The sequence below is a fragment of the Schistocerca nitens genome, chromosome 4 (assembly GCF_023898315.1).
Source record: "Schistocerca nitens isolate TAMUIC-IGC-003100 chromosome 4, iqSchNite1.1, whole genome shotgun sequence".
Lineage (NCBI taxonomy): Eukaryota > Metazoa > Arthropoda > Insecta > Orthoptera > Acrididae > Schistocerca > Schistocerca nitens.
Window position 1 is genome coordinate 302107462 of NC_064617.1, and position 13366 is coordinate 302120827.

Below are 13366 nucleotides of genomic sequence, written 5' to 3' on the forward strand. Positions count from 1 at the left end.
GCATAAAGCCTCAGTGAACTTCCGATGTTATCCACAAGGTCATTTATGTATAATGTGAATAGCAATGGTCCTATGACACTCCCCTGCGGCACACCTGAAATCACTCTTACTTCAGAAGACTTCTCTCCATTGAGAATGGCATTTCCACAGTTGAAAGAATTTGTAATGAGCTGCAGCAAATTGTACCCGATCCTTATAATCTTTAGTGAGGGCGGAAACTAAATCTTCAAAAACTAGCAACTCCAGCCTGCTGGTGAGACAGTAAACTGCTGTGCCAGCCATTGATAAGAAATGAGAAGGTTTCACAGTACCTTGCTTCTGATGTGTAATGCAATGAGTGCCAAACTGAACATAGTACTTGTTCCTCTCCTTGTGCTCGTCATTGAAAGCTCAGAACGGTGGAATACGCAGCGGCGGTGCCGTAGATGTGGCCAGCTGTTGTGGCAGAGTTGATGTAGCAATAGCTTCTGCATTAATGACTGCTGAACTGCTGTCATAAACTGCGATATTTGGTGTTTCTGAAACTGAATAAACTACATTAGATCAAAGCCAGCAGCAACCGGAGGCATAGGCACAGGTGGTGTAGGAGGCAGGTAGAGGCCATTTTATGAGAGGAGTTCCACAACAAAGTAATTATACACAGATAGTGAAAGCATTGCAGCTTGTCTGCAATAAAGAACACCATTAGTAGTAACGCGCCTCTGAACGAAAAGAGAGAAATTAGTGACAGAGCGGCATAGAGCGAAGGCAGTGCTGGTTCTGGAATCCTCATTGCCAGATGTTGTGTCAGCTACTGTGGGATTCAGCATGGACACAAATAAGGAAGGAGAGAAATTGTGATGGTTGATAGCAGGAATCCAAAATCTTCTGTACAAAACATTTTCAAATTAATTAAAAACTTCATTTCTATTTAAGGAAGAAGTAATACTTCCTGTGTTTCATGGGCTTTCTACATGCAATTACATTGACAATCTAGTACACAGGCTAAGTAATGGCTTACTCAGTACTGATGCTCTCAAAGTCTGCGACTGAACTGTGGTGACCAGCGATGGGCAGCTAGTTAAATCAGTGTTGACAGGTGGGATTGTACTCTGTCTTCCTGGAGGAGTGGTGCTGCCCGCTCTTTCCATTGGCATGTGGGTCAGCACCTTCTTGATGCTGTTCCACGGTGCACACTGGTTAGTGTGCAGTTGATGCTTTAGGACTGCACAGATATGATAGTCAAACTGCCATATCTAATAAAATATTTTGGATTCCATAGGAATACTCACAGTCAGTGCTGTCTAGTTTATTTTTGTGCACTCATAGAATTTTTTGTAGAGGTTTTTGCAGATGTTACTTTTATTTTTAGTTGGTTTACAGCACATCTTAGTGTTATGGATGAGGCAACGTGCGTACAATACAGGCATCTCTTCCACTGGTCTTTCACCAAAATGTCCTCTGAATTGTCCTTGATGTAAGAACAACTCCATCTCCAAACTAAAATTAGTAATATCTCTTACAGGAAATAGCTGTCTGTATTTTCACAAATGTAAATGACTATTGTTGTCTGATAAATTTCATTGTAGTCATGTAGAAATTAAAGCAGGCAATAAACATAAACAATTTGAGATAATTAAGGAAGCAGCAGCTTTTTTAAAAAAAGAGCTTACTATATTAAATGTAGCTTGAGTAAGCACAAATAGTTCGTAGCAGTTTAGTGACGGTTATTTCTAACTGTTGCTAATTTTTGTCGGTGTATGTATTGATGTGTTTTACATTCATGAAGCATCTGCTTTATGGAGCCTAGTGAATGAATGAATGGATGAATGAACAATAGATAGAATGAGCTCAACCATTTGTGTCTTGCTGTATTTATTTCATACTATCTTAAAAATGAGATCGTTACAATGTTGTACATTAATGAGTCAAAGAAGGATAGCTATCTTTGCAAAAAGGTCACTCTTATTCTGCTTTCTATTTACCAACATAAAATGTGATACTTGTTTAAGATCTTCTGCCATCTCCTGAGACTGGCTTACTAATTTACAAGTTTTCAATGATCACGTGTGTGATATATATATATATATATATATATATATATATATATATATATATTATTGGTGTTTTGCCCTTAAAGAGCGCATTTGGACTAAACTACATGGCCAGTTCCTTTTGCTGCCTTCCTTGCTGCCCAAACTTCCCTCATTCGCTCGCTGTGTTTCTGTTTCCGGTCCTCTGTCCATGCTTCTTGTCGGCTTTGTGTCTTCGGCTTCATCTTGATTGCCTTTTTGGTCGCCCATATTTCTTTCATCTTCTGGCTGTGATCTTGCTTGCGTTCTTCGGTCCATTTTATGCCTGTTCGTTTGTCGCATTGTATCTCATGTAGTTTACTTTTCTTAATGATGTTTCTGAACTTTATTCTGTCGTTTATTGTGTCTGCTGTTATGTTGAGCTGGTTCAGGTCGTTTTCTACCTCTGCCACCCATTTGTTGTTTCTAGTGGTTACCCAGTCAAAGATCTGTTTGGTCAGCCTGTGTGATGGCATTCTGTATAGGTGTCCATAGAATTGTAGTCTGCGTTTTCTAATCTTTTCTGTGATTGTCTCCGTATGTTTGTACAGTTCCTTTGTAGGTTTCTTGATCCATATTCCATTGTTGTTAGTTGCGCCAAATATTTTCCTAAGTATTTTCCGTTCTACTTTTTCTAATTGTCTGATACGTGTATGCCCTAGGATTAGTGTGGTCTCTGCTGCATATAGTGCCTCTGGGAGCACCACCGTGTCGTAATAGCGTAATTTGGCTTTTTGTGAGATAGACTTCTTGTTGTAATGATTCCACACTACTTTGTATGCCTTGTCCAGTTTAGTCTTTCTCTCTTCGTTTGAGTCTCTGTTATGTCCACTCATTTGTAGTGTTTCACCGAGGTATTTGAAGTTTGCCGTTTTGTAAATCGTGCCATACTTTGTGTTCAGAGATGAGAGTTTCTTTGTGCTCATAAACTGTGTCTTTTCGTAAGAGATCTGTAGTCCAGTTTTGGCAGCGATTTCGTGCAGTTTTTCAATAGCGTCTTTTGTTTCCTTTATACCTTTCGTGACAATCGCCAAATCGTCTGCAAAAGCCAGGCATTTAATCTGTAGGTTTCCTAAGGTTATCCCCTGTTGTGATGTTTCCCATTCTTTTATGACCTTATCTAACACCAGATTGAAAAGGAGAGGTGAGAGGCCATCGCCTTGTCGGACACCTGTGCGAATTTCAAAGGGCTCTGATAGTTCCCCACAGAACTTTACTTTGGAGGTCATGTTGGTTAAAGTTTGCTCTATGATAGCCCGTGTTTTGTTGTCTACTTTGTATTCTGCTAGAATTTTGAAGAGAGTTTTCCGGTCGATAGAGTCGTACGCCTTTTTGAAGTCAACAAAGGTAATGATCAGGTTCTGTTTGTGTTGTAAAATCATTTTCAGGTTCCAAATTTGTTCCGCACAAGACCGCCCTTTACGGAAGCCTGCTTGGTATTCCCCAATCAAGTGGTCGGTTTGGCATTCTAGTCTGTTCAGTAAAGCTTTAGAGAGGATCTTGTATGTGACCGGTAATAGGGATATTCCTCTGTAATTGTTCGGGTTAGTCTTGTCACCTTTTTTGTGTAGTGGGTGTATCAGGGCAGTTTTCCAGTCGTCAGGAATTTTCATGGTCTTCCAGATGTCTTCCAAGATCCTGTGGATGTCTTTGGTGAGTTCTGGGTCTTGTAACTTCCAGATTTCCGCGATGATGCCATCTTCTCCTGGTGCTCTACGATTCTTGAGTGACTTTATTATTCCTTTAACTTCTTCTAGAGTTGGAGGTTCACTATCTGGATTGTATGTGCTCGTTTCTGTCATTATTTCTTCCATGGGGGGGTCCGTGTTGAGCAGTTTTTCAAAGTACTTTGCCAGAATGTCACAATTGTTTTTGGTATTGGTTTCTAGGGTTCCATCCGGTCTTCTGAATATATATATATATATATATATATATATATATATATATATATACTGCTGGGAATTGATGCAATTAAAATATGGTATGGTGTTACCTTCATCTAACTTTTTCAGTTTCCTCTCCAAATTTTGCATAAGGTAGTTTCATATATATATATATATATATATATATGAAACTACCTTATGCAAAATTTCATTTCTATTTAAGGAATATATATATATATATATATATATATATATATATATATATATATGAAACTACCTTATGCAAAATTTGGAGAGGAAACTGAAAAAGTTAGATGAAGGTAACAGCATACCATATTTTAATTGCATCAGTTCCCAGCAGTATATATATATAACACACACACACACACACACACACACACACACACACGATCATTGAAAACTTGTAAATTATATTTGCTGTGCAGTGTCATTTTTTCTGTCTTTTAAAAATATTTTATTTCATTTTATATGTTTGAACGAATTCACATTATTGTATGCATGGATGCTGGTAAGTAGATTTTTTGTCCCAAAGTGCCAACAAAGATAGGTGATGCAGCAGATGAAGATTGTCATTTCTTTGCATGGGTCTTTCCAATCATTGCTGTAACTTTTCATCCAATGAAACATTGTGTGTATGAAGAATAATACACACAGTATGCTTTGCTATCTTTCTGAAACTACCTTATGCAAAATTTGGAGAGGAAACTGAAAAAGTTAGATGAAGGTAACAGCATACCATATTTTAATTGCATCAATTCCCAGCAGTGAGGTGTTTAAAATGAAACAGTTGCCCTAGGCAGCGAGTTATTTGAAACAAACAGATGTCACCAAAGGCATGAATACATACATCAGCATGTAAAATACAATTACAAAGCCAAAAATGGCAGTCTGTAAACCAGTTCATAACAAATCATAGCATGGTCACAGTCAATCCGATTAACATACATAAAAATGTCCAGGTTGTGCAGGGATCATTGTCCACAGGGCAATCGGGTGGATAGCTTGAGTAAGCATTGGGATGAGCAATGGACACCATGTAACATGCTCAGGCTCTGACTGTAGCTCTTAACTGTTGCATGATGGCTCAAGAGATGTCCACTGTATGTGTGTTATCTATCCTGTTTTGATCAGTGATGTGTTGTCATCTGGTGAGAAATTGCCCACAGCTGTGATATATCGATGTCACTATGTAGCTCAGTGTTTAAGGTTGGAAGTGACCTAGACGGTGCCTTCTAGTTTTAGGGGAGAGGGGGGGTGGGGGAGGGCAGGACTGGGGAAGACAGATTGGTTATCTTGAAGTCCTGCAGAGGCTGTGAAGATGGAGTTACATTGTGTGTGGTATCTGCCTGCTCAAGGGACCCTTGAAGCATCATTGGCCAGTGTCTCCCAGTCGAGGACTAGTCTATGATGTGCTGTGATCTAGTGAGGGGAGGTGGCATTTGTTAATGTGTCAGTAGCTACTCCTGGTTGGAGCAGGTAGTTCAGTGGTTGAAATGTGTTGCCCCTGCTAGATCTGCGACGACAGATGGAGTGGCGGAGGCTCCTACGAGGTGTGATTGGAAAGTTTTAAGAATGGGCTTGTAATTGTACATTGGTGGTACTTACATGCTACTGTGATGCATCTCATTCAAAACCTTCAAAATTGTCCCCTTCTGACTGAACACACTGACTCCAATGGTGTTTCCACTTTGGAAACTTTCCTGGAAATTTTTTTTCCTTGAAGTGTGTTAAGGATGCTCTCCGTATTTGCCTGGATGTCTTCAATCGAGTCAAATCACTTCCCTTTCATTTTAGGAAACATGAAGAAGTCCATTGGGGCCAAATCAGGGGAATGTGGTGGTTGTGAAAGCACAGGAATTTTGAATTTGGTCAAAAATTCAATGATGGAGAAGGCAAGATAAGCTGGAGCATTGTCATGGTGTAGCAATCAACACCTGTCTTTCCACAAAGCAGGCCTTTTCTTCTGCACCTTTCCACGCAAATGCTCAAGGCCACATTTGTAGTATACCTGGTTAATTTTCTGTCCTCCAGGGGTAAATTCATGATGAACAATACTGGTAGAATAAAAAAAAAATCACCAACATTGTCTTCATCTTCGACCGACTTTGCGTGCTTTTTTTGGTCGGGGTAAACCTGGAGTCTTCCACTGCGAAGACTGCACTTTGGTTTCAGGGTCATATCCATATATCCATGATTTGTCACCTGTAATTACCATATTTAACAAATCTGGATCATTTTTAGTAAGATTAATCAGTTCTTGGTACACTTCAAGTTGGTATTGTCTCTGGTCTCTTGACAACACTTTTGGAATGAATTTTGTGGACACTCGATGCATGTTCAGATCTTCAGTTAAAATTGACTGAACTGCATAGAAACTTAAATTAAGTTAATCAACAATATCCCTAATTGTAAGCCTACGATCATAGCACACTAAGTCGCGAACTTTCACAACATTTTCATTTGTTTTTGAGGTGGAAGGACGGCCAGACTGTGGTTCATTTTCAGATGATTCGCAGCCATTTTTAAATCTGTTGAACCAGACAAAAACATTTGACTGGCTCATACAATTACCTCCAAAAGCTGTTTTTAGTAGTTCATAAGTCTCAGAAGCTGATTTTCTAGTTTTAAAACAAAATTTCGCAAAAAGTCATTTTCCCACAGACTGACTCCAGCAACAAGCCCTAACAGACCCACACTCAGCCAGCTGACACAACAAATTGAATAAAGGAAATGCAGTTTCCTGTCGGATGGCGTTCAAGGACAAGGCAATGACTCACTCCCCACCCTCCATGTACCTGCTCGCCAAACCAGTAAGCAGTAGCGGATCTGTTCTTAAAACTTTCCAATCACACCTCGTGTGGCTACAATTGGTATGCTGTTGCATACCCTGCCTGGTGAGTCTTTTTACGTGAGATGGACTAGGAGGCTGCCACAATAGCAGGTGTCCAAGGCCTACACTCTTAAGCTGGGCTAGAAATGCATGAATATGATGCGCATGGTTGTCTTGCTTCGAAGTGGAGTAGTGTTGGAGCAATGTTTGCGGCCAGCAGCCAAGAAAAATGTCTGCAGGGCTTTTCCCGTTGATGAGTGTCATCCTGTAAATGCTAAGAATTATGTTAGGGCTGCCTCTGCAGAGGCCCCTCTCATTGCTTTTGTCATTTGATGTTTAAATGTGCAAACTATCCTCTCCACCTCACTGTTGCTATGTAGGTGGAAATGTGTTGAAGTGACAACTGAGAGTCACTTCTATTACAGAAATTGCTATATTGTTTTTGTAAATTGTGATCAATCTTCTGTTGCCCTCACAGTGTTCTTTGTAGTGGTGTATGACATTGGAACTATGTACAGGAAATTGGCTGTACTACCATCATTAACCACATAGACTTCTTGAAAGGCCTATCAAAATCCATGTAGATATGATTGCATAGTTGGCCAACATAAGAATGGGACATGTGGGGCCTGCTGTTGCTGCTCATTGCACTTTTGACGGTGATGGAGTGTTGTCTCAATATTATCAGTGAGATTTGATCAATAGGTGTGTTTTCTGGCCAGTGTCTTTGTTCTTGTCAATTCCAGGTAGCTTCTGTGTAACAGTGCTGGTAATGCATTGGCATTTGTGGTCATTGGCTAAATTGAATCTTGTGCTGTATAAATAGATGTGAAATTGTTTAGGCAAAATTATAGCTGAATCCTCCTTTACAGTTTGAAAATAATTACTTTGAACTGTCAGTAATGTGTTAGATGTACATGAGATTGGTTGTTCAGATCGGTCTCTGTTTCTGTGTGCCATCACTGCTCTAAGAGTGTACTGAAGGGCATACTTCTCTGCTGCTAATGTCCTGGTGTATAAGTGGAACATAATGTCCTAATCTTAGTTTTCTGTAAATGATTCAAATGCTTTTCTCGTATCTCTCACCATACAAATGCAACTCCATTGTGGTGTACCAAGTTTAAGGGATGTATTATGTAGCAGTTTTTGGAATAAATTTGTCGTCATAATTTATTTTACCCAAAAAAGCCATTAGTTCTGTTACGGCCTCCCAACACAGCAGTATATTGCTTTCAGCTATGTGCTTTTCTGTGGGTTTCATGTCCATTCCTCTAAAAGTGTAACCCAAGTACTCTTCTTCTTCTTCTTCTTCTTCTTCTTCTTCTTCTTCAAAAGACTTCTAATGTTGCAGGTTCCATTTCACTATGTCACACTTCAGTCAGCTGAATACTGCATGCAAGTCCTTTCAGTGTTCTGCTTTTGATGTTCCTGTGAAAATGTAATTGAATAAGTACTTCATATGGCAAGGAATGTTCACTGTGAGCTGCTCCAATTGTTTTTGGAAAATAACTGGCACACTCACTATTCCAGACGGAAGTTGTAAATATCAGTGAGGCTAAAAGGCATGTTTGTCATCAAGATGTTTTGTGATTCAATGTTCAGTGGTTATTGCAAATAGAAATCTGCTAAATATTAGAAAAGTGGTTCTCACTAGCTATTTTTTCTTGTAATTCCTCTGACTAAGGAATAGAATAACACTCTACTAGGAACTGTGAATTGGCTGTAACTTTAAAGAGTTTACAGTCACAGTGCTGTATTTGGTTTTTTGATGCATTCTATAGTTGTTTATATTTATAAGTGAAATATCACTCTAATTCCTCCTTGATTACCACTTTAACCAAAATTGCTACTGGCCATCCCCTGCAGAGCTTAGGTGTTGCTGCTGGTTTCAAGGCTTTGAAAGTTTTCATATACGTGAGATTGTGATCAAATAACTCTTTAAATTCTTCGCTTATGTTTCCTAACTCAATGAAAGGAAAATTTTGTTCCACCATCTTAGTTGCATCTTGTGCAGTGAACCAGAGAATACTGAATGCATTGAGACCATGCCTTTGTGCGATCACTAGAATGAGATTGTTTGGGACCACTTTGTTGTAACTTACTTGTATTCTGAACATACTCGTAATTGGTTTCTTAATTTGCTGTTTAATTTCAACTTATGACCATCATATTGTGGACCTATTATATACAATATTTCCATGTTGACTGAAATTACTGAAGCGCTGGTGTCTGTCCGGAAAGAAACCAAGTGATTAGTCATACAAAAGTCTCCTGACATCTGATGATGTATATTGTCTCTGTGGTAAAATCAGGCTTCTACTGTGTTTACTTCCAATGTAGCAGCTTCACTTCAGTACATCCATGCTGTCTTTTGGTTACAAACGTGTATTAAGTGATGCAGTATTCTGCAGTACTGGCAGGCTTTATTAGGAAAATGGCACTGCTTACATTTGTACCCAGTAAAGCACTGTGGCCAGGAAAGAATCTGCTGTACAGAGCAGTTTATTGGCTGCAGTGCTCACTGTTTGGATGTGGAATTACTGTTCAATTCTGAAGTGGTCCTACCAACGGAAATGTTCCTGTTGCAAGTCAGCTGCTGTCTAATGTGCTGGATGACTGTGACATGCTATGCACTCAGTGCACCAGTGTTATTTCCAGTTTATAGTACATCTGAACATTGGCTCCCTGGGTGAGCTCAAATGTTTAGTCAATTTGGAATTTGTGATTATGTCCTGCACATTCTACAATTATCTTATGAATAAGAGAGTCTGTGTACAGTGTCTAACATTGTCGATATGTAAAGGCACATTTATGCCCAGATTCCCTGGAACTCTGTTACTCAAACCTCATAAAAGTGATTATCGCTTTTGCACAGTCAGTGAAAACATAATCTTACTACCATAGTCTGTGTTTGCTGACGAAAGTACATTGCTAGTAAATCACATATTTCCACAAATGACAAAATGTCTGATTCTGTTGTGGGAACCAGCTTACATTGTTCTGGTTCAGATGATGACAAGAAAAAGAAAAAAGGCTGTTGGATAGAGCTTGTTCCCCCCACCCCCCCCACCCCCTCCCTCGTCTTCCAACAGATTTGATGCAGCCCACCACAAATGCCTCTCCTGGGCCAACCACTTCATCTCAGAGTAGCACTTGCAACCTGTGTCCTCAGCTATATACTGATTGTATTCCAATTTCTGTCTTTCTCTACAGTTTTTACCCTCTACAGCTCCCTTTAGTACCATGGAAGTTATTCTGTGGTGTCTTGACAGATGCCCTGTCTTCCAGTCCCTTCTTCTTGTCAGTGTTTTCCATATATTCCCTTCCTCACTGATTCGCCGGAAAACCACCTCATTCCTTACCTTATTAGGCCACCTAATTTCCAACATTCTTCTGTGTCACCACATCTCAAATGCTTCAATTCTCTTCTTTTCTAGTTTTCACACAGTCTGTGTTTCTCTACCATACAGTGCTGTGCTTCAGTCATACATTCTCAGATATTTCTTCCTCAAATGAAGACCTTTGTTTGATATTAGTAGACTTATCTTGGCTTGAAATGCTCTTTTCGCCAGTGCTAGTCTGCCTTATATGTCATCCTTACTTCATTCGTCCGTCATAGGTTATTTTGCTGCCTAGGTAGCAGAATTCCTTCACTTCATCTACTTCTTGATCACCAATCCCGATGTTAAGTTTCTCGCTTTTCTCATTTCAGCTATTTCTCATTACTTTTGTCTTTCTTCAGTTTACTCTTGATCCATATTCTGTACTCACTGAGCTCTTCATTCCATTCAGCAATCCTGTAATTCTTCTTCATTTTCACAGAGGTTAGCAATATCATCAGTGAATTTTTTCATTGATGTCCTTTCACTTTGAGTTTTAAATACACTCCTGAACCTTTCTTTTATTTCCATCATTGCTTCTTCAATGTATAGATTGAACAGTAGGAACGAAAGATTGCATTGCTGTCTTACGCCCATTTTAATCCAAGCACTTTGTTCTTGGTCTTCCACTCCTATTGTTACCTCTTGGCTCTTGCACATATTGTATATTTCCCAGCTTTTTGTAAAACATACCCCCAATTTTCTCAGAATTTCGAACACTTTGCACCATTTTACATTGTCAAATGCTTTTTTCAGGTCAAGAAATCCTATAAACGTGTCTTGATTTTTCTTTAATCTTGCTTCCATTATTAACCACAATGACAGAATTGCTTCTCTGGTGCCTTTACCATTCATATTTATTTCATTCCTAAGTGACTTATGTTTCTGAATTTCCCTGGACATTTTTGTATTTCCTTCTTTCCTTGATCAACTGAAGAATTTCTTCTGTTGCCCATGATTTCATCGCAGTTACCTTCTTTGTACCGATATTCTTCTTTCCAACTTCTGTAATTGCCCTTTTTAGAGATGTCCATTCTTTTTCAACTGAACTGCCTACTGAGCTATTGCTTATTGCAGTATCTATAGCCTCAGTGAACTTCAAGCGTATCTCCTCATTCCATAGTACTTCTTTGATATTTGATTCTTCCTAACTATTCTCTTAAACTTCAGTGTATTCTTCATCATTACTAAATTGTGATCTGAGTTTATATCGCTCCTGGGTACACCTAACAATCCAGTATCTGATGTCGGAATCTCTGCCTTACCATGATGTAACCTAACTGAAATCTTCCTGTATCTTCTGGCCTTTTCCAAGTATACCTCATCTTGCTGTGGTTCTTGAACAGGATATTCTCTATTAATTCTCCATTAATAGCTGACATTTATTGCAGGACTCAATTAGTCTTTCTCCTCTCTCATTTCTGCAACCAAGCCCATATTTCCCATAACCCTCTCTTCTACTTCCCCCCCCCCCCCCCAAGCACATTCCAGTCCTCCTTGGCTACTAGATTTTCATCTCCCTTTATGTACTGAATTACCCGTTCAGTGTCCTCATATACTTTCCCTGTCTGTCTATCTTTGGCTTGTAATGGCATACATACCCGAACTATCATTATCGGTGTTGGTTTGCTGTTGGTGAAAATACCCCCGTCACTGAACTGTTCACAGTAACTCACTCTCCATTCTACCTTCCTATTGATAACAAATCCTACTCCCGTTATACTTTTTTCTGCTGCTGTTGATATTACCCTATGCTCATGTGACCGGAAATCCTTGTCTTCTTTTCATTTCACTTCACTGATCCTCACAATATCTAGATTGAGCTTTAGCATTTCCCCTTTTAGATTTTCTAGCTTCCCTACCATACTAAGATGTCTGACATTCCATGCCTCAACTCATAGAATATTATCCTTCCGTTGGTTAGTCAGTCTTTTTCTCTTAGTCACCTCCCCCTTGGCAGTGCCCTCCTGGAGATCCGAATGTAATACTAGTGTGGAATCTTTTCGATTACAGCCCTCATGTCCTGTGGATACACATTATGTGTCTTCAATAGTGCTTTCCATTGACTTCTGCATCCTCATGTTGTTGATTGTAGCTGTTTCTTCTGCCTGTAGGGCCTGTTTTCCACCCCGAGGGCAAAAGAGTGTTCTGAACCTCTGCCCTCTTTGACAAGGCCATTGGCAGACTGAAGGTGACTTATGCTGGAAGTCTTGAGCCACCATTGCTGAAGACTCTTATTCAAAGAGACCTTCCCCAGCAGCATGCCAATCTTTGGCGTGATATCAGTATCACTATAAATTCACCATAAAAAAGCTTCAGTGATGTGTAAATTAACATTTGATGTTTTATTTATTACCTTATATTTTTCGTATTTCATTTCACTTAGGACTTGAAGAAAAAAAAAGAAAGAAAGAAAAGAAAAAAAAAACACTCTGTTTTTACAGGTATTAGAGATGTCCGAGTCTGATGCTCTCACACACTTCCGTTCCAAGTTTGATGAGGCACTGTGTAATTCGTGGAAGACATCACTGAACTGGGCAACACATAATATGTCAAAAAACAATACCCAGTGAGGTGCTGAACTGAAAGTTGCTGAGTCTCCATAATGTCTCTTCACAGATGGTTCTTTGTGATATTCTTCCAGGGCTCAAGCAGTTAACAGAACTTAAGAATTTTATTTCCGCAATAACTAGAAAAATGTGTGTGTGTGTGTGTGTGTGTGTGTGTGTGTGTGTGTGTGTGTGTGTGTGTGAAGGGATGGAAGGAGACTGGGAATGGAGACAGAAATACTCAATGATTTTTAGAGGGTTTCAAGTTCACTATTTAGTCTAAGTGTGGAGTGGCTTCCAGTACACCAAATAGGAATCATCATGTATTGTTTGTTTGTTTTTAAAAATTGCTTGAAATATTTGTGTCATCTGTTATCAGTGCACAGGCCCAGACTAGTGTTTTCAGTATGCTTCTACTCAGTATTTATTAAACAGCACTCATATCTTGAGCATGTTATATTTTAGTTCTTAATTATGCGCTGTGCCTGATAATTTTCTAGTTCACCACATTTTGGTATTTGTTCTGCAATACAAATGTGAGTACAATGTTGTAAATATTTGGATGTGTATATTGAAAGTTGTATGTATATAGAGTACTCATGAATGTCTGAGTAGGCTTGTTAAAAGTAAGTTTTATGTATGTATACGAAGC

At 39.2% G+C, this 13366-nt stretch overlaps 1 protein-coding gene across 1 annotated transcript in view; it reads left to right on the forward strand.

Annotated features, from left to right (window-relative positions):
• The window catches only part of LOC126251332 (phosphatidylinositol 4,5-bisphosphate 3-kinase catalytic subunit delta isoform), a 176004-nt gene extending 162855 nt beyond the window's left edge, over positions 1-13149 (forward strand). The window contains exon 18 of the mRNA XM_049951676.1: positions 12610-13149. Coding sequence (XP_049807633.1) covers positions 12610-12738 — 129 coding nt within the window. The 3' untranslated portion in view covers positions 12739-13149. The remainder of the gene's footprint in view (positions 1-12609) is intronic.
• The last annotated feature ends 217 nt before the right edge of the window (positions 13150-13366 follow it).